The sequence below is a fragment of the Rana temporaria genome, chromosome 12, assembly GCF_905171775.1.
Source record: "Rana temporaria chromosome 12, aRanTem1.1, whole genome shotgun sequence".
NCBI lineage: Eukaryota > Metazoa > Chordata > Amphibia > Anura > Ranidae > Rana > Rana temporaria.
This window is the reverse complement of record NC_053500.1, coordinates 2,846,573-2,867,829: the sequence shown is the minus strand read 5'-3', so window position 1 is coordinate 2,867,829 and position 21,257 is coordinate 2,846,573. Positions and strand designations below refer to the sequence as shown.

General features: G+C 47.8%; 1 protein-coding gene across 2 annotated transcripts in view; it reads left to right on the top strand.

Annotated features, from left to right (window-relative positions):
- CEP95 (centrosomal protein 95) overlaps window positions 1-18,190 on the top strand; it is a 39,954-nt gene extending 21,764 nt beyond the window's left edge. For both annotated transcript variants that reach the window (XM_040331653.1, XM_040331652.1), the window contains 9 exons: window positions 4,615-4,805; window positions 9,103-9,195; window positions 10,392-10,518; window positions 10,608-10,777; window positions 12,002-12,076; window positions 15,133-15,285; window positions 15,554-15,700; window positions 15,782-15,853; window positions 17,512-18,190. In XM_040331653.1, the coding sequence (XP_040187587.1) occupies window positions 4,615-4,805; window positions 9,103-9,195; window positions 10,392-10,518; window positions 10,608-10,777; window positions 12,002-12,076; window positions 15,133-15,285; window positions 15,554-15,700; window positions 15,782-15,853; window positions 17,512-17,688 (1,205 nt within the window). In that variant the 3' untranslated portion in view covers window positions 17,689-18,190. The remainder of the gene's footprint in view (window positions 1-4,614; window positions 4,806-9,102; window positions 9,196-10,391; window positions 10,519-10,607; window positions 10,778-12,001; window positions 12,077-15,132; window positions 15,286-15,553; window positions 15,701-15,781; window positions 15,854-17,511) is intronic.
- The last annotated feature ends 3,067 nt before the right edge of the window (window positions 18,191-21,257 follow it).

Genomic DNA, 21,257 nt, shown 5'->3' with positions numbered 1-21,257 from the left:
AGGGCCTGGCAGTCTCGTCGGCCACCATTTCCAGGTGGATCCGACAGGTTGTGCTTCAGGCCTACGCCCTGAAGGGGCGGGCGCCTCCCTTTCGGGTCACGACGCATTCGACCAGGGCGATTGGAGCCTCCTGGGCTTTCCGACACCAAGCCTCTGTGTTACAGGTGTGTAAGGCTGCGACCTGGTCGTCGGTCCACACTTTTTCAAAGTTTTATAAGGTGGATGTGAGTGCATCTTCTGATGCCTCATTCGGCCGCAGGGTGTTACAGGCGGCAGTTTAAGGTTGGAGTTCCTCCGTTGAGTAACTCCGGTTTTGTTTGGGGTGTAACCTGTTGTTTGCTGTGTTATTTTTCCCACCCCTCGTTTTTTGACACTGCTTGGGGACGTCCCTAAGGTCAAAGGATGCTGTGTCCGTCTATGAACGAAAGAGAAAAAAGGATTTTTGTACTCACCGTAAAATCCATTTCTCTGAGTTCATAGACGGACACAGCACCCACCCCTCCTTGGTTTGTACTGCTTGTTACGAACTGAAGCTGCTGGAGCAGGGTGTGGGTTATGCCTGGGGGAGCCACGCCCCCTGGGAGGAGCGGCATGAAGGAAAGTTTTAACACCTTAAGTGCTGTAAGAATTCTGCCTAAAATCTCCTGGTAGGAGGAACATAACCCTAAGGTCAAAGGATGCTGTGTCCGTCTATGAACTCAGAGAAATGGATTTTACGGTGAGTACAAAAATCCTTTTATTTCAGGTACTTTTATAGCATTGCCAATTTACACAGTGCATTGCGCATATATATTCTACACATTCACATCAGTCCCTGCCCTCGGGGATCTTTGATTGTAAGCTTCTTAACTCAGTTTAGACAAATGAAAGTAAACTGGTACTTCTCTACCTCCCAGCAATGCATCACATCGTACCCAAGGGGGCAGTTTCCAGGCCTGAGCATGGTTATGTGGCAGGGGGGAGAGTCTGTGGGAGCAGTCAATTGACTGCCCCCGCCGCTTCCGTCCCCGCGTGGCCCGACTGCCCCCGCGTGGCCTAACTGCCCCCGCCGTGTCCGCCCCCGTGTGGCCTGACGCTCCCGCCACGTCCACCCCTACGGCTCCCGCCATGTCCGCCCCCGTGTGGCCTGACGGCTCCCGCCACATCCCTCCCCGGGCCTTTAGTCTGTAGGAGCTCTAAGCTTACCTCCAGCGCGACTTGTGACTGGGAAAAAACCTTGGGAATCAATCTCCCCATCACTGAGAAGCCTTCACTGGCTCCCAATGAAAGACAGAATCACCTTTTAAAGCACTCTGCCTGACGCACAAATGTATCTTGGGTAATGCACCCAAGTATTTGTGCGAAAAACTAAAGGCATATAACCCCAGTCGCACACTGCGATCCTCCAACCAAAATCTACTCCAAATCCCCAAAACCAGATATAAGTTCAAAGGAGAAAGGAGATTTGCGGTCCAAGGCCCTCGCCTTTGGAACACTTTACCAACCTCCATTCGGTTGGAGGAGAACCACTTGGCCTTTAGGAGAAAGATCAAAACTCACCTCTTCTGAGGTCAAAGGAGAAATGGACAAACGAGCGCCCAGAAGCGATTCAGTTCACATGTGTAGTGCTATATAAGTTTTTCACTCACTCAGCAATGCAGCACATAGTACCTGGGCATCCAACCTCCAGCCCATATCATGGCCATGTGGCGGAGGGGGGTTGGGGTCCTCGGCCTGTGTAATGTATTAGAAACAGTGAAAAGGTCACACCACTCTAGCACATCCCAAAAGATTGTTTTTTGAAAAACCAAAATAAATATACTCACAAACACTGTGATAGACACCGCCCATCAGAGTAAGCGTCAAGATCAATATTGCACATGCTCCTTAACATGGGAGGTCACCACCTGGATCCTAGCTTGATTACATGTTTTGAGGGTAGTACCCCCTTCCCCAGAGCCAAACAACACTGTTTGGCTCTGGGGAAGGGGGCACTACCCTCAAAACACTTTGCCAGCTAGGATTCAGTGGCCCGCCATGTTAAGCAGCACGTGCAGTGGATCGGGCAATATTGGTTTGGGCTTTTACAATGATGGGCTTTGTTTATCACAGTGTTTTGAGTAGATTCATTTTGATTTTTCATTAAATGATCTATTGCAGGTATGTCCAAAGTCCGGCCTGCGTTTTCGGCCCGAAGGGCGTTGGCCGTGAACTTGTCTTGCATACAAACGGCAATTTTTTTTGGGGGGAAAACCACATCGTTTTATGTTTTTTGGTCAACTCTTTAGCGCCACCCTTTGAGCAACCTCTGCTAATGTCTTATGGTGAGCATTGCTTAGGAGCATGCATGTTTTGTACTGACCGACTTCTATACACACAATCGGATAATCCAACAGCACACATTTGCTGTCGGAAAATGTTAAAAGCATGCTATCCCACATTTTTTTTTTTTTTTTTGGCGGAAATGCCGACACCAATTGTCCGATGGAGCGTACAAATTGTCGGATTTCCGACAACAGCCTGTCACACAATTCCCATCGGAAAATGCGATTGCGTGACTTTACCTGGCCAGGAAACTTTTATAGTGAGGTCCTGGCTGTCCACACAATCTCCGACAAGCAAACGATGGATCCAAACAGGTAATAACATTCTTATATGTGGAAAACACACCTATTATTACCATAGGAAATCTCCCAAGAAGATTGAAAAAAATGTGTCGGTGCCTCGGAGGTTGCTTCTCCGCAACCTATCTTCAATGTCAACTGTCTCGGAAATTAGGCACTGCAAGTTAACATTGAGGGACCATCTGATGTATTTCCTACACAATATTGATGAAGCAAATATTTTCCTTGTAATGTGTATGTGGGGAACATGTAGCACTCCAGGTGAAGAGAGTGCAGCTGTTGTTCCTTAGGTTCAGCTTGTAGTCTATTCTGTTGCATTATACAAACAATTCTATAAGAGTAGCAAAAGTATACAGTCAATGTGAATTCATACAAACTAAATCTACTGCTTGTATCCACTGTGTATTTGAATTTTTATACTGGAATTGTCTGTTGCTTTTATTCTAATAAAGTTATTTGATTTAAAAAAAAAAAAAAAAAAGATTGTAAAGGCAGAAGGTGCGTTCTATGCATTAAAGCAGAGTTCTGCCCAAAAAAATATTAAAAGTCATCAACTGCAAATACTGCAGCTGCTGACTTTTAATATTAGGACACTTACCTGTCCTGGGCGCCCGCCATGTCGGCACCCGAAGCCGATCTCTCCCTCGGCTGCAGAAGCCTTCATCCTCAGTAAGGCCCCTTTCACACTGGGGGCGGTGATTGTGTGTATACCGCTCCTTCCCATTGAAAGCAATGGGACACCGCGGCTATACCGCCAGCAATTCGCCTCTGCAGAGCGGTATTAACCCTGTTTGCGGCCGCTAGCGGGGGGTAAACCGCCCGAATAACGCCGCAATTCTGACGGTAAAGCGCCGCTCAAAACAGCAGTGCTTTACTGCCACCGCACCTCCCGCCCCAGTGTGAAAGGGGCCTTAGGGAATCAGGAAGTGAAGCCTTGCGACTTCACTTCCTGGTTCCCTTCTGGGCATGTGCGAGTTGTGCTGTGCTATCTCACTGGTCTCTGCTGTCTTCTGGGATTTGTGTGTCTCACAGAAGACAGCAGGGGCTGGACATGGCATAGATCGTTGCGAATACTGCAGCGATCAATGCCCGGAAGTGAGAGCAAATACCTGTATTAGACAGGTATCTGCTCCCCCCCTGAAAGGTGCCAAATGTGACACTGGAGAGGGGTCCGGAAAGCGGATGTTCAATTTTTTGGGGTGGAACTCCGCTTTAAGATAAAAAGCCTTCTATGTGTAGCAGCCCCCTGAGCTCCCTCTCTATCCAGCGATGTCCACAAGTGTCTTGGCCATCTGAGATTCTCCCTCCCGGTTTGGCTGAGACACAGCAGCACCAATGGCTCCTCCTGCTGCTGTCAGTCAGCCAATCGAGAGGGAGGGGGGCTGGGCGGCAGCTCTGTTTCTGAATGGACACAGGGAGCTGTGACTTGGCTCGGGTACCCCCATAGAAAAGCTGCTTAATGTGGGGGCACTTGACAAGAGCCAAAGTGGGTCCCAAGAAGAGGAGGATCAGGGCTGCTTTGAGCAAATCCATTACAACAGAGCAGGAAAGTGTAACATGTTGGGGGGGTGATAGTAGCCGCTATTGAAGAGGGTTAAAGAACACCTGCGCTCCAATGGGCACCCCTGAAAAGCAGGAAGAGGGGACAGAATGTATCTGGAGGGAAGTTCCAGGAACAATGAATTATGTGAGAGCAGCTTTGACTCCAGGACCTCCTCCGAAGAGCTCAGGCCCCGCCTCCTACAGCCTCTCGCAGCTCATGATTGGGTAGTTTGGTGGCACATTAGGGGGCCATTGGTGAGGTGAGCGCACTGACCGAGGCAGTTAGATTTCATTCCACTGACCCCACACACACCATCGGATTTCCATTCAGACTCGATCTGTTGAAATAGAAGATTTCCTTCAGCAGCGGAATTCTCTGCCGTTCTATTGGTTGGAGCTCAGATTGTGTCATGTTGTTAGCGCTCTCATCCTCTGCCTTTCTACAATATATAAATCTTCTTCCTCGCAGCCGCACAAAACCATAAAAAGCCGTCGACCAGACACCGCTCCCTCTCCTCGTCCCCTGTACCGCTACCGACGCCGCGCCCGCTCCCGTGTGCGCAGTTCGAGGACGCTCTGCACAAGGAGGCCAGAGGGGAGATGGGGAAGATCCGGAGGGAGGTGCAGAAGGAACTGGACCTGCAAAGGCTGAAAGCTCAGGTATACTTACCGCCGAGGGGGAGGGGGGGAGGGGAATAGGGAAACTATGACTGTCACATCTATGAACGCACATACAGGGGCAGCTCATAAAATTAGAATATCATCAAAAAGTTTATTTATTTCAATAATTCAATTCAAAAAGTGAAACTTCTATATAGTTTTATTACACGCAGAGTGATATATTTCAAGCATACAAGGAATACGGCGAGTGACGACCCAAAATTCATTATCTCAGAAAACTTGAATATTACATAAGACCAATAATAATAAAAAAAGGGTTTTAATACAGAAATATTCTCTTTGTGAGAAGTCTGTCCATGTACAGTATAGGATACACTCAATACTTGGTCGGGGCTCCCTTGGCATGAATTACGGCATCAATGCGGCGTGGCATGGAGGAGATCATCCTGGGGCACTGCTCGCTTCCCGCTCCCAGGTAGCCCTCAAATCCACTCGCAAAATGCGAGCAGATCAGTCGAGTTTTTGAGGGCTGTATATAAAAAAAAATATACCAAGACTATTAAAATAAAACAGAACCATGACTGGGATTCGAACCCAGGTCTCCAGAACAATGCAGAGATCATTTCATGTAACGAAGCAATGAGCCACAAGCAGGTTGTTGAGTCTTCAGAAGGATCTAGTCCATAGCTTTATTATTGTGTGTGGTCCTTGTCATCCTGAAATAGAAGAAGGAAGGTATAGGTAGGTGAGCAGAGGTGAATAGCTCAGTGGATAAGAACATTGATTAGGGCAGTGTAGACCCGAGTTCAAATCTCTGAAGGAACAGGGCGACCATGAATGTCTCGGAGAATGAGAACGTGACTAAGGGCGCATAAAACCAAGCTGGGACCCCCGAGTGATCTGGGCGGAAAGCAACTCGGAGGTCAAGGATGGGGACAGAAGGGCGCAGACCCCCAGCTTGAGTCTGAGTGAATTGGGCGGCAATAATTCACACAGATCAGTGAAGCCTCGTAGGATCCGTGTGTTCAAATCCCTGAGTGAAAGCTTGGAGGCCATGGACAACCCACCAGTCTGCTCCAGTCCCAGGTCCCCACCGGCCTGTAACATGTGTGGCATCACCTTAGGTTGTGGACATCACGCTTCTTCCGTCCATGGTCTGTGACATCACTGCAACATATATAAATAGAATGGGCTGTCTTACCGGGGCAGCCCATTCCAAAATCTTACACTTAGCAAAAATTTTCATTTTTCTACAAAAACAATTTATGCACCAATCCAGATACTACACAATACCTAAACCCTCTACTGGCAGGACATAGCCATGAGGTTTGAAACATTCCTCACTACCCTGTTCCACCAACAGGGGGCTTCTGGGACACACCACCTTCCATCACAGGGATTCAAACCCTGGTCTCCATCAGGCCAGTCCAAGGCCTTACTCTCTGAGCCATCACCTGCCCTTAGACAACAAAGCGTTCGTTCTCATACTTCAGGTATGAAACTGCCGCAAATAAATAAGAGACACCAAGCCTTGAACCCGCGGCTCTAAAATCTAAGCTGGGCCACTGACTGACTACTAACCCTCAGAGCCACCTACCAGGCTCTTTCATGGAGGTGCTCAATTCATCTGGTCATCAACCGTTCTCCAAAAATAAAGAAAAAAACAAGGTTGACAAATAACTACCAGCCCTGGGATTCGATCACACATCTCCAAACCTTCAGCTGAATTCAGGCGCACCAACTACCTGAACCATCGGGAAGATGACCTACCTGCAGGTTATATCTCCTACTCATCATTCCTCTGCATTGGGCACCAGACAAATAATTCCCATTCTCTACGATAATGATAAAATATTCCAAGTCTCACTGGTTGAGTAGATTAAAAAAATCAAATAAATTCTGTGTTCCTTTATCAGAAGTAGAGAAAATTTTTTTACGCCAACCAGTGAAGATGGAGGAAAAATCTTCTATTTAAATAGTAAAAAATAAATTGAATTAGGAGGAGGAGAGATCCCAAGGGGGAGAGGTGACGGTGGCTCAGTGGATTAGAGTTTTGTCCAAGAACAAAAAAAATACAAAACAGACACGAGATCAAATCCCAGAGCAGAATACTTCACCTCTCCCAACCCAGGATCAATACTTGAGGAAACATATTCTAAGTCTCACCCTTCAAAAATATTCTTAGTCCCACCTTTCAAAATAGAATATTTTTTAATGGTAAGACTTAGAATATTTTTCCTCTATTTTGGATAGTGAGATTTAGAATATTTTTAAATGGCAAGACTTAGAATATAGAGGTCTCATCATCCAAATTAGGTGAAAAATATTCTAAGTCTTGCCATTTAAAAATATTCTGAGTCTCACTATCCAAAATAGAGGAAAAATATTCGAAGTTTTACCATTAAAAAATATTCTATTTTGAATGGGGACTGAGAATATTTTTGAAGGGTGAGACTTAGAATATTTTTCCTCTATTTCGAGTGGTAGGACTTTTCAAAATATTTTTCCTCCAAGTCCTCAAAAATATCCAAGTCCCACCATTTAAAATAGAATATTTTTAAAAAGGTAAGACTTTGCAGATTTTCCTCTGTTTCGGGTGGTAGGACTTCACAGAATGTTTTTTTCTATTTTGGATGGTGAGACTTATAATATTTTTCCTCTATTTTGGGTGGTAGGACTTTTAAAAATAATTTTCTCAGTCCAACTATTCAAAATAGAATATTTTTAAATTGTAAAGTCTCTGTTTCAGGTGGTAGGACTTCTCAGAATATGTTTTCTCTAGTTTGGATAGTGAGACTCAGAATATTTTTAAATGGCGAGACTTATGCCACGTACACATTACCGTTATTCATGTCATTAAAAAAAAAAAATTCTCGACGTGATTTGTCGCAATTCCTCTTAAGCCTGCCTTGTATACACATGTTCGTGGGAAAAAATGCTCGAGCAAAGCACGGTGACGTACAACATGTACGACGGCACTATAAAGGGGAAGTTCCGTTCGAATGACGCCACACTTTGGGCTGCTTTTGCTAATTTCCCTTCTCATAACTTGCTTCTGAGCATGCATGTTTTTTCCCCCTCGACATGAAAAAGGATGACGTGAAAAAAATAGAGCTGGTTCCAAAAAAAATTTGCCCATTTTTCTCGTCGAGAAACATGCTCTGGAGCGTACACACGACCGTTTTTCATGACCAATTTAGAGAAAAAATATTCCAAGTCCTACCACCTGAAATAGAAGAAAATAAGTCTCGCCATTTAAAAATATTCTATTTTGGATAGTGGGACCGTTATAGTCCCACCCTTCAAAATAGAGGAAAACTATTATAAGTGTCACCCTTCAAAAATATTCTCAGTCCCACTATCCAAAATAGAGGAAAAAATATTCCCGGCCCTACCACCCGAAATAGAGGAAAATCTTCAAAGTCTCACCATTTAAAAATATTCTAGAAGTCCCATTATCAAAAATAAAGGAAAAATATTCTAAGTCTCACCCTTCAAAATAGAATATTTTTGAATGGCGAGACTAAAGCTGGCCATACACGGGTCGAATTTCTAAAGAATTTTCTTTTGAAAATCTGAAAATTTGTGCGTTTTGTGATCCGATGGCGCCACCATTGATTTTGAAATTCGACCGACCAAACCTTCAATTTAACCTCCTGTTGCTACAGAAAATAATTTTTGTGTCTGGGAATCTTCTTTTCTTGCACATTTATTTTTCGATTCCATTTCTCGCATCATTGATTAGAAAATCGTTAATTTTTCAAAAAATTTCCAACATGTCCGATGATTAAAATTCAATGGCTGCATGGAAATCGGCAGCCCCACTAATGGTGTGAAATACGAACAAAAATTTTTAGATAAGAGTTTTGAAAGAAAAAATTCCCTTTTGAATATTTTTCCTCTATTTCAGGTGGTGGGACTTTTCAGAATATTTTTCTGTCCCACTATCCAAAATAGAGGAAAAATATTCTGAGTCCCACCATTCAAAATATGGCCTTTTTGAAGGTTTAGAATATTTTTCTTCTATTTTGGATAGTGGGACTTTTAGAATATTTTTAAAAGGTGAGACTTAGAGGAAAATCTTCAATTTCAGGTGGTAGGACTTAGAATATTTTTCCTCTATTTTCTAAAGTGGAACTCAAAGGAAAAATATTCTATTTCTAATATATTTATTCTTATTTTATATATAATAAATAAAAAATATCCGGCTTCAATCAAGTGTCGGGTAGTGCCGAGTCTTAAGCTGGCCATACATTATACAATTTTCTTAGAATGTATGTCCAGCCTGTACACAGCCTTCCTTTTCCCCTCACCGCTCTCCTGCTCTCCTCTGCAGATGCTGAACGCGGCTTACAAGGAGGAACTGAAAGATTTTGAGAAGACGGAGAAAGTCAAACTGTCGAAGCTGCAAGAAAAAATAAATCAGAAGGTGAGTAACGTGAGCGCCGCTCGTCCTACTCCGGGGCTCGGTGCTCCCCTCAGACTCCCCGCCACTCCCTTTTCTCTTGAGGCCCCCACCAGCGGTATATTTTTTATTTTACTTACCGTCTTCTGGCCAGTCCCGTCACACACCGCTTCATCTTTGGTCCTCGGGGATGGAGAGAGGCATTAATACACTGTGAGTGAAGGGTGCCATGTAGGGTTGTACCGATACCGATACTAGATTTGCACTACAGAACGTGTTCCATAGGAAACCATTGTAAATGGGCTGTGGTGCAAATCTGCAAAAAGCACTAAAAATGCCATAGGTGTGAATCAGGCCTTAAGCTACCTGTGGGTTAGTTTAGCTTACTATATGTAATTGGGGGTTTCTACAAGTTACTATGGGTAACAGTGGGTTATAATGGGATAATATGGGTAACTGTGGGTTACTATAGGCCAGTGATGAAGAACCTTGGCACCCCAGATGTTTTGGAACTACATTTCCCATCATGCTCATGCACTCTGCAGTGTAGTAGAGCATTGTGGGAAATATAGTTCCAAAACATCTGGGGTGCCAAGGTTCCCCATTACTGCTATAGTAACTGTCGGTACCAATTTTTTACTTTGGGTATTTGTGGGTTTTTATAGGTAACTGTGGGTTAATATAGATCACTAGGGGTACTAAAGGCTACTGTGGGTTACTATAGGCTACTTGTGGGTTTTTATGAGTTACTATAGGTAACTGTGGGTTAGTATAGTTTACTATAGGAAACTGTGTGTTACTATAAGCTCCATGTGGGTTAGTATAGTTTACTATAGGTAACTGTGGGTTTCTACGAGTTACTATGGGTAACTGTAGGTTATAATGGGATAATATGGGTAACTGCGTGTTACTATAGGCTGCTATTTGCAACTTTGGGTTACTATTGACTATTATGGGTAAATGTGGGTAACTATGGGCTTATAGTAACCCATTATGGGCTACTATAGATGGGCTACTACTTATAGTAACCCATTATGGGCTACTATAGATGACTAGGGGGTTGATTTACATAAAACTGGAGAGTGCGAAATCAGGAAATGGCTGCACTTAGGATCCAGTCAGTAGAAGGACGATTGAAGAACTACATGTGCTCTTCAAAGCCAAGACGACCGATGGGTTGAATGGATCTCTGATCGCCTTCTCTTTCCTTCCTCATTAAGGATCAGGAGTACAAAGAAAATATCTATAAAGAGCCGGAGAAAAGATCGCACCCGGAGAAGGTGTATGCGGGGAAGCAGACGAGGCCGCGCCATTGGACCCCCAGCTGTCACAAGGCCGCAGGACGCAGTAAGTGGCGCCCTCTATCCCTCGCCCGCATTCAGTTCTATGCGGGTAGTGCCATTGTTTTCACACTCTCCTTCTTTTGTCTTTCGCAGTGAAGATTAAAGAGAACGATCTCCTTCCTCTCTTACTGGAGGAATTCCCACATCTGCAGATCTCACCCCACACCTTCAATGCCATGTGGAAGGGGCAACTCGCCCAGGTGGATCAACTCGCCAGGTCTGCCCAGGAAGACGAGCGGAGCGAGCGCAAGCTGCAGCGAGAGGTGAGGCCGGGAGGGAAACGATCGGTCTTAGAGGCCAGGGAGGGAAGCGATCGTTCTTAGAGGCCGGGGAGGGAAGCGATCGGTCTTAGAAGCCGGGAGGGAAGCGATTGGTCTTGGAGGCCGGGAGGGAAGTGATCGGTCTTAGAGGCCGGGGAGGGAAACGATCGGTCTTAGAGGCCGGGAGGGAAGCGATCGGTCTTAGAAGCCGGGAGGGAAGCAATAGGTCTTAGAGGCTGAGAGGGAAGCGATCGGTCTTAGAGGCCGGGGAGGGAAGCGATCGGTCTTAGAGGCCGGGAGGGAAGCGATCGGTCTTAGAAGCCGGGAGGGAAACGACCGGTCTTGGAGGCCGGGAGGAAAGCGATCGGTCTTAGAGGCCGGGAGGGAAGCGATCGTTCTTAGAGGCCGGGGAGGGAAACGATCGGTCTTAGAGGCCGGGGAGGGAAACGATCGGTCTTAGAGGCCGGGGAGGGAAACGATCGGTCTTAGAGGCCGGGGAGGGAAACGATCGGTCTTAGAGGCTGGGAGGGAAACGATCGGTCTTAGAGGCCGGGGAGGGAAGTGATCGGTCTTAGAGGCCGGGGAGGGAAACGATCGGTCTTAGAAGCCGGGAGGGAAACGATCGGTCTTAGAGGCCGGGAGGGAAACGATCGGTCTTAGAGGCCGGGGAGGGAAGTGATCGGTCTTAGAGGCCGGGGAGGGAAACGATCGGTCTTAGAGGCCGGGGAGGGAAGTGATCGGTCTTAGAGGCCGGGGAGGGAAGTGATCGGTCTTAGAGGCCGGGGAGGGAAACGATCGGTCTTAGAAGCCGGGAGGGAAACGATCGGTCTTAGAGGCCGGGAGGGAAGCGATCGGTCTTAGAGGCTGGGAGGGAAACGATCGGTCTTAGAGGCCGGGAGGGAAACGATTGGTTTTAGAGGCCGGGAGGAAGGCGATCGGTCTTGGAGGCCGGGAGGGAAGCGATCGGTCTTAGAGGCCGAGAGGGAAACGATCGATCTTAGAGGCCGAGAGGGAAACGATCGATCTTAGAGGCCGAGAGGGAAACAATAGGTCTTAGAAGGCGGGAGGGAAACGATCGGTCTTAGAAGCAGGGAGGGAAACGATCGGTCTTAGAGGCAGGGAGGGAAACGATCGGTCTTAGCGGTCGAGTTCATTACTTCTCACTCTTTGCTGGATCGGTATGACTCTATCGTGGCCTCTGATCTTTCTGCCTTCATTACTCTGTAGGTGGAAGAGGCGCACAAGAGACACGGCCTTCTCACCGAGATTATCCGGAGGGAACAAGGACATAACCAGCGTCTGGTAAGTGCAGAAAAATTATACAATTATCATTCCATACAGGGAGGGTGGCACCGGGGTTCTGGGTACACCTCCCTCCAGGACTATATCATGGGTGTGCAGGTTTTCTTCAACCACCCAAGGAACATACCATGGAGGCCAATTGGTCTGACCGTGAGTGTGATAGGAATTGACCCCATGACCTCAGTGCCACACTACTAACCTGCTTGACCTCAGTGCCGCACCACTAACCACTAAGCTACATGACCTCAGTGCCACACCGCTAACCACTAACCTGCTTGACCTCAGTGCCACACTACTAACCACTAAGCTGCATGACCTCAGTGCCACACTACTAACCACTAAGCTGCATGACCTCAGTGCCACACTGCTAACCACTAAGCTGCATGACCTCAGTGCCACACCGCTAACCACTAAGCTGCATGACCTCAGTGCCACACCGCTAAGATGCATGACCTCAGTGCCACACTACTAACCACTAAGCTGCATGACCTCAGTGCCACACTACTAACCACTAAGCTGCATGACCTCAGTGCCACACTACTAACCACTAAGCTGCATGACCTCAGTGCCACACTACTAACCACTAAGCTGCATGACCTCAGTGCCACACTGCTAACCACTAAGCTGCATGACCTCAGTGCCACACTACTAACCACTAAGCTGCATGACCTCAGTGCCACACCGCTAACCACTAAGCTGCATGACCTCAGTGCCACACCGCTAACCACTAAGCTGCATGACCTCAGTGCCACACCGCTAACCACTAAGCTGCATGACCTCAGTGCCACACTACTAACCACTAAGCTACATGACCTCGGTGCCACACTGCTAACCACTAAGCTGCCATAGGGCCCGGGTTCTTCCAATAAAAGTTCAAAAAATACAAAGTAGAGTGGGACTCTAAATGAATAAACTTTACCATAGCTTTTAAAACAACACGGAAAAAGCATTTACCATCCTTGGAGGAAATGCTTTAACCACTTAAGACCCGGACCAATATACAGGTTAAGGACCATGCTCCTTTTTGCGATTCGGCGCTGCGTCGCTTTAACTGACAACTGCGCGGTCGTGCGACGTGACTCCCAAACAAAATTGACGTATTTTTTTCTTAGATTTCTTTTGGTGGTATTTGATCACCTCTGCGTTTTTTATTTTTTGCGCTGTAAACAAAAATAGAGCGACAATTAATGCAATATTTTTAACTTTTTGCTATAATAAATATCCCCAAAAAAGATATAAAAAAAATTAAAAAATGTTCCTCAGTTTAGGCCGATACGTATTCTACATATTTTTGGTAAAAAATCGCAATAAGCGTTTATTGATTGGTTTGCGCAAAAGTTATAGTGTCTACAAAATAGGAGATAGATTTATGGCATTTTTATTAATGTTTTTTTTTTTACTAGTAATGGTGGCGATTTATTTTGGGACCATTGTCATTTATACGGCGATCAGTGCTTAATGACAATAATAGTGAAGGGGTTATCCACTAGAGGGCGCTGTAGGGGTTAAGTGTGACCTAATGTGTGATTCTTACTGTAGGGGGTGGGGCTAGACGTGTGACGTCACTGATTGTCGTTACCTATATCAGGGAACAAACGATCAGTGTCGCTACCACAGAGAAGAACAGGGAAGGTTTGTTTACACTCACCTCTCCCCGTTCTTTAGCTCCTGTGACCCGATCATGGGACAACGGAGCGATCAGGTCTGCGGGCTCGGTCACGGAGCTTCGGACCGAGTCGCGAGCGTGCCGGCGCCCTCACGACCCACGGCTGGGCTCTTGACGTATATATATATATGTCCATGTGCCCAGCCGTGCCATTCTGTCGACATATATTGTATACAGAAAAACCTTGGATTGTGAGCATAATTTGTTGTGGAAGCATGCTTGTAATCCAAAGCACTCTTATATCGAAGCGAATTTCCCCATAAGAAATAATGGAAACTCAAATGATTCGTTCCACAGACATTTATTCACAAGTCCTTCAGTTTATAGGCCATATAAAAAGATTCTAGCGATATGATGGAAACCTCTACAAGGGGATTGGAAGCAAAATCCAGCAGGAGCTCCAGAGTATAAAAGAGAAGAGGAGCCTCTAAGTGTAGCAATAAGGTTACATTTAACCACTTAAGACCCGGACCTTTAGGCAGCTAAAGGACCTGGCCCCTTTTTTGTGATTCGGCACAATTTTCTTTCCTCAGTTTAGGCCGATACGTATTCTTCTACATATTTTTTGTAAAAATAAATCGCAATAAGCGTTTATCGGTTGGTTTGCGCAAAATTTATAGCGTTTACAAAATAGGGAATAGTTTTATTGCATTTTTATTAAATTTTTTTTTTTTTTTTTACTACTAATGGCGGCGATCAGCGATTTTTTTTTTGTCGTGACTGCGACATTATGGCGGACACTTCGGATAATTTTGACACATTTTTGGGACCATTGTCATTTTCACAGCAACAAATGCATTAGTAATGCACTGATTACTGTGAAAATGACAATTGCAGTTTGGGAGTTAACCACTAGGGGGCGCTGAAGGGGTTAAGTGTGACCTCATATGTGTTTCTAACTGTAGGGGGGTGTGGCTGTAGGTGTGACGTCATTGATTGTGTATCCCTATAAAAGGGAACACACGATCGATGACGCCGCCACAGTGAAGAACGGGGAAGCCGTGTTTACACACAACTCTCCCCGTTCTTCAGCTCCGGGGACCGATCGCGGGACTCCAGCGGCGATCGGGTCCACAGGTCCCGCGGTCACGGAGCATTTCTAGTTGGCACCCTGGTGGCACATAACATATAAGCAGAACATGGGCAACTACAGAGAGTTTTGTGTGATGCCCAATCGGGGTCCCTGAATCTTCCAATCACGAGGTCCATTCATTCGTGTTTTACCTTCAATCTGTTGCGGTCGGAATGTCGATCCAGGAGGAGCGGAGGAGGAGGAGGAGCAGAGGAGGAGGAGGAGGAGGAGCCTCGGGAGCCCTTTTCTTCCTTCCAATACAAGGTAGAAGGTGGCGCTGTGGATTTGCAGTGACCGGCGTCTCGCTTTCCTTCACAGAAAGACTTCAAGGAGAGAATCCGCCTGCAGAAAACGTCTCAGAATAAGATGAAGGAGAACCGGCAGCAGGTGACCCGCGCCAAGAAATACTACGAAGACTATCACGTGCAGCTCGGGGCCAAACTGATGCGGGCCAGAACCCGGGAGGAGAAGGTATGTACCAAACCGAATGTCCTCTATTCCACCAATGGGGAAGAAGCATTGTGTGGTGGGGGGGGGGGGGGACAAGAATTCTATGGCGTCGCCTTCCCCAAACCGGCCATGGGAGCAGCAGGACACCAACCATCCTCTGCCTGCTGGGGGAAGCGTGGCATTACCAAGCTTTACCTACTGGGGGCAGCACGGCACCAACCATCATGTACCTGCCATACCTCTTCCTGAACCCTGAGTGTTATAGACCGTCCTCTGTGTCCTCCTCTAGATCATGAAGAATCTGTTTGAGGAAGGCCTGGAGATCCAGAAACAGCGACTGCGAGAACTGCGCTCATACACCAAGGAGCAACGCGAGGAGCAGGGGAAGAGGCACAAAGACGAGCTGGAGTCCATGGAGAACTATTATAAGGATCAGGTGAGTCCATCCAGCCAATCGCAGAAGGGTAATCCTGTCATGTCTGTCCTCATCTGACCCTTTTCTCTCTGTTCCTGGCAGTTCTCCATGCTGGCCGAAGCCGTGACCCAGGAAAAGCAAGAAATGCAGACACAAGAGAAGGCTCAGTCCAAGGTGAGAGACCTGCGGTGCCCATAATCCTCTCTGACATGGCCTAGGAAGGGGGCGTGAGAATACAGGAGGTAGAGGGGCAATCCTGCCATGGCAAAGCTCCTGGAATAAACTACTCTATATACTGCCACCTCCAATACCCCCACACTCCTTCCCTATACATACTGCCCACTGTCATACCCCCCACACCCCCCTCCTGTACATACTGCCCACCGTCATACCCTCCACACTCCCCTCCTGTACATACTGCCCACCGTCATATCTTCCACACTCCTCTCCTGTATATAGTGCCCTCTGTCATACCCCCCACACTCCTCTTCTGTACATACTGCCCACTGTCATACCCTCCACACTCCTCTCCTGTACATATTGCCCACTGTCATACACTCCTCTCCTATACATACTGCCCAGTGTCATACCCTCCCACCCCCAACTCCTTTCCTTTATGTACTGCCTGCTGTCAAACCCTCTATAACCATCTTGTGTATATAATGCCCCCTTTTATACTCCCCACACTCCTCTCCTGTACATACTGCCCACCGTCATACCCTCCACACTCCTCTCCTCTACATAATGCCCACCATCATACCCTCCAAACTCCTCTCCTGTACATACTGCCCACTGTCCTCCCCTCTCCTCTCCTGAACATACTGCCCACTGTCACACCCCCCACACTCCTCTCCTGTACATACTGCCCACTGTCATACCCTCCACACTCCTCTCCTGAACATACTGCCCACTGTCATACCCTCCACACTCCTCTCCTGTACATACCGCCCACTGTCCTCCCCTCCACACTCCTCTCCTGTACATACTGCCCACCGTCATACCCCCCACACTCCTCTCCTGTACATACTGCCCACTGTCATACCCTCCACACTCCTCTCCTGTACATAATGCCCACTGTCCTCCCCTCCACACTCCTCTCCTGTACATACCGCCCACTGTCCTCCCCTCCACACTCCTCTCCTGTACATACTGCCCACCGTCATACCCCCCACACTCCTCTCCTGTACATACTGCCCACTGTCATACCCTCCACACTCCTCCCCTCCACACTCCTCTCCTGTACATACTGCCCACCGTCATACCCCCCACACTCCTCTCCTGTACATACCGCCCACTGTCCTCCCCTCCACACTCCTCTCCTGTACATACTGCCCACCGTCATACCCCCCACACTCCTCTCCTGTACATACTGCCCACTGTCATACCCTCCACACTCCTCTCCTGTACATAATGCCCACTGTCCTCCCCTCCACACTCCTCTCCTGTACATACTGCCCACTATCATACCCTCTGCAATTCCCTCCTTCATATACAGATTGCTGCCACACCTGTGCACTCCTCTCCTTCCCATTTTTTGCAACCTTCACTCTGATTGGGCTACAAAGCAGTATAATGGTTATACCCACGTCATGTTTTCTCACCACACTGCAATACATTGTGTATGTACATTGGGAGGGCCTTCTTTATGGTATTGCACCGGGTGTGAAGGGCCCATTAGTGCCTCAGTAATGTCAGCCGGCACAGAACTGCCACAGATTGGATGGGAAAGGAGTTTGGTTCTTACCTGCCGTGGTTCCATGCCGTCTTCTTCCTATAGCCCTGGTGACCGGTTCTCTTTAATAACAGCCACCCTCTGGGGTTTTTTTTTGCAGAATTTACAGAAGATGAAGAAAGAACTGCGGCAGAAGATGGAGAAGGAGATCCAGGAGCTGCAGGAGATGATCTTACGGGCCGATGAAGACGTTTTCTTCCGAGAGCTGGAGGCAGAGCGGCTGAAGAGGAGGCTGCAGATGGCTTCCTTCCAATATGGCAAAAGCCACTGCCTGTAATGAGGCCAAACCACCACTAGAGGGCGACAAACTAATACTGACACCCAATCCAACAGGGATCGCCCTGGAAACCGGAACGCCGGTGCAAAGTGGGGGGATCAGATATACTGTCAGATCTTTATTGCTGTGAACCCCTTTTCTAGTGTCACTAAGACAGGAAGTGGGGGGTTGTGACAACGACAACCTGGACGGAGGTTCTGTACCTCCCAGAGTTTGGACTGAAGTTGTGTTTTAACCCCAAAATGCAGGAGGTTAAATTGCTGCTGTGCCACAACATTCAGATTACTGTGTGAACTTTATACAACGGGGCCCTTGGGGGGCCACAATGTCGATAAACCCCCCCCCCCGGGTTGCAGAGTGCCTTAATTCTTCCTCCCCTTTAAACCCCCAGAATGATGTTTCTTTTATATATACAATGAATTGATGAATTTTACATTCCGATTTTATATTTATTAGAACTTTAACTTATTGGTATTTTTTTTTTCAATCAAAACAATAAAAACACTTTTATCCAAAGACAAGGTGAAGTCTGACATTTGTGACCCTGAATGACGTCAGACGTCGGCTCCCCGGGCTCTGGGCTGAGAGATGGAGGATTGCTGCCCTGACCCAGAACCTCATATCGCCGACAGAGGCGGAGGCGCAGAGAGATTCCCCATCATATATTTATCTGAAATCAATCGTATGGTCTGTGTGTTGGGAAGCAGGATGGCCGTTAAAAGCCGGATCTCCAAACTTTCTAAGCTAAGGGCCAGTTTAGTGTCCTTCAGATTTTACAAGGGCCGGACGGACCTCTGATAAGGAGGAGGAGTCAAAAAGGTCCTGACAGCAGTGGGAGTAATGGTGTCCCATCATTGGTGTCTTTGGGCTCCATTGTTGGTGTCAATATGAGAAATTGTGGCCCCCATCGTTGGTGTCATTGGGAACAATTGTGACCCCCATCGTTGGTGACATTGGGAACACTTGTGGCCCCCATCGTTGGTGACATTGGGAACACTTGTGGCCCCCATCGTTGGTGACATTGGGAACACTTGTGGCCCCCATCGTTGGTGACATTGGGAACACTTGTGGCCCCCATCGTTGGTGACATTGGGAACACTTGTGGCCCCCATCGTTGGTGACATTGGGAACACTTGTGGCCCCCATCGTTGGTGACATTGGGAACACTTGTGGCCCCCATCGTTGGTATCATTGGGAACAATTGTGGCCCCCCATCGTCGGCGACAGTGGGAACAATTGTGGCCCCCATCGTCGGCGACAGTGGGAACAATTGTGGCCCCCATCGTCGGCGACAGTGGGAACAATTGTGGCCCCCATCGTCGGCGACAGTGGGAACAATTGTGGCCCCCATCGTCGGCGACAGTGGGAACAATTGTGGCCCCCATCGTCGGCGACAGTGGGAACAATTGTGGCCCCCATCGTCGGCGACAGTGGGAACAATTGTGGCCCCCATCGTCGGCGACAGTGGGAACAATTGTGGCCCCCATCGTCGGCGACAGTGGGAACAATTGTGGCCCCCATCGTCGGCGACAGTGGGAACAATTGTGGCCCCCATCGTCGGCGACAGTGGGAACAATTGTGGCCCCCATCGTCGGCGACAGTGGGAACAATTGTGGCCCCCATCGTTGGCGACAATGGATGAACTAGTGCCCCCCAAGGGAGAGGTAAAAGAAAGCAAAGGGACGCAGTTTGGAGACTACTGATGGCAAGTAAAATGCACTATTTGCCCCCTTCCCCAGATCTGACCTACCCTTCCCTTCTCTAGCAGGTGGCCATAGTGCTGCCGTTTTTTTACGAAATGTATGGGGGCTCAGCCTATGGCCCTCCCGCTTTTGCAGAACTACAAGTTCCATGATGCATTGGGTATTTTGAATTTGGTGCAGGTGTTGCACCACAACGTAAAAGTGAAATGAGAACTACCGGAATTCGGGGCACAAGTGACCATCGGAACCAAAACCATCGCAGGTGATTTTTTTGAAACCTTAAATGCCAGAAAAGTTGCGCAGCGGCTGTATTGAACGGCCCCTCCCAACACTGGCATTTTGTCCATTCAGGATCCACACATTGCCCACCCAACCGCCTCATTAACTGAGCAAGGCTTCTGTGTATGAGGAGTCATGTGACAAAGCTAAAGCCATATCACGGTCATGTTGGTTGGGGGGGGTGCTGGAAATCATCCCTGTCTAAATCTGCAGTACGGAGCTTGGCTATTATTCGTATATGCCTGGGGGAGGGGGGAACATATGTGGAAAACGAAGATTGGCTAAGTAGTAGGGTCTTCTATGACCTCCAGGGTGGTGGTCCTGGAGGAGGACAGTCTAAGGCAAGGGTGGGCAACCTCCCAACTGTTGTGGAAGTACCACAAAGGAACTGCAAGACTAGCAGCCACAGCCATGATGGGAGTTGTAGTTCAGAGGTTGACTACCCCCTGATCTAATGTCTACGAGGCACCTGACGACACAGTGGCTGAACCTTCTATGGCGGGGGGGTCTCCAAACTTTTTAATCAAAGGGCCAGTTTACTGTCCTTCAAGCTTTTAGGGGGGGCAGACTGTGGCTGGTGGGAACACAAATGCTTCAGTGAAAGAAAGCAATGCCCCATCATTGGTATCAGTTGAAGTAGTAGTTTCCCAAGGGCCAGATAAAAAACAAGCAAAGGGCTGCATCGGGCCCTGGGGCCACAGTTTGGAGGGCGCTGTGCTAAGGACAATAATAACTGCATCAAATCGTATTTCTGATAAGTAGACACGGGAGAAGACGGCTTCAGGTCTCCAACGTCTATGGTGGCCTTAAAGGACAACTCCAGGAAGATAAATAAGCAGCTTAGTGGGAGGTCACAGTAACATATAGAACTCACACCCGCCCCCATGTAGAACCCTTCGAGATATGGACCTCTCGGCTCTCCGTAAGAACTCTCCCGGGTTACCAGGGCCGTTTTAGAGTATGCCACGCCCATAAAAGACCCCGGGGCCATTATCTAAGAAACCAAACTTTCTATAAAACCGGTGGCCATCTACACAGACGCCGGATCTCTGTAAATGTGAATAAGATGGTTACAAGACTCCACCAGCAGGGAACTCCTCCGACACATTTCACCCCTTTTCAGGCCAAGTTCACACTGACATTTAAATCAGGCGGTTGAGAGGCATTCACAACATCTATGGACACAATACCAAAGCTCGTCGACACCAGTCTAACCCGTCCGCACCAAAGCTCGTCGACGCCAGTCTAACCCCCCATACTAAAGCTTGTCGACGCCAGTCTAACCCCCCATAGTAAAGCTCGTCGACGCCAGTCTAACCCCCCATAGTAAAGCTCGTCGACGCCAGTATAACCCCCCCATAGTAAAGCTAGTCGACGCCAGTCTAACCCCCCATAGTAAAGCTCATCGACGCCAGTCTACCACCCATAGTAAAGCTCATCGACGCCAGTCTACCACCCATAGTAAAGCTCGTCGACGCCAGTCTACCACCCATAGTAAAGCTCGTCGACGCCAGTCTACCACCCATAGTAAAGCTCGTCGACGCCAGTCTACCACCCATAGTAAAGCTCATCGACGCCAGTCTACCA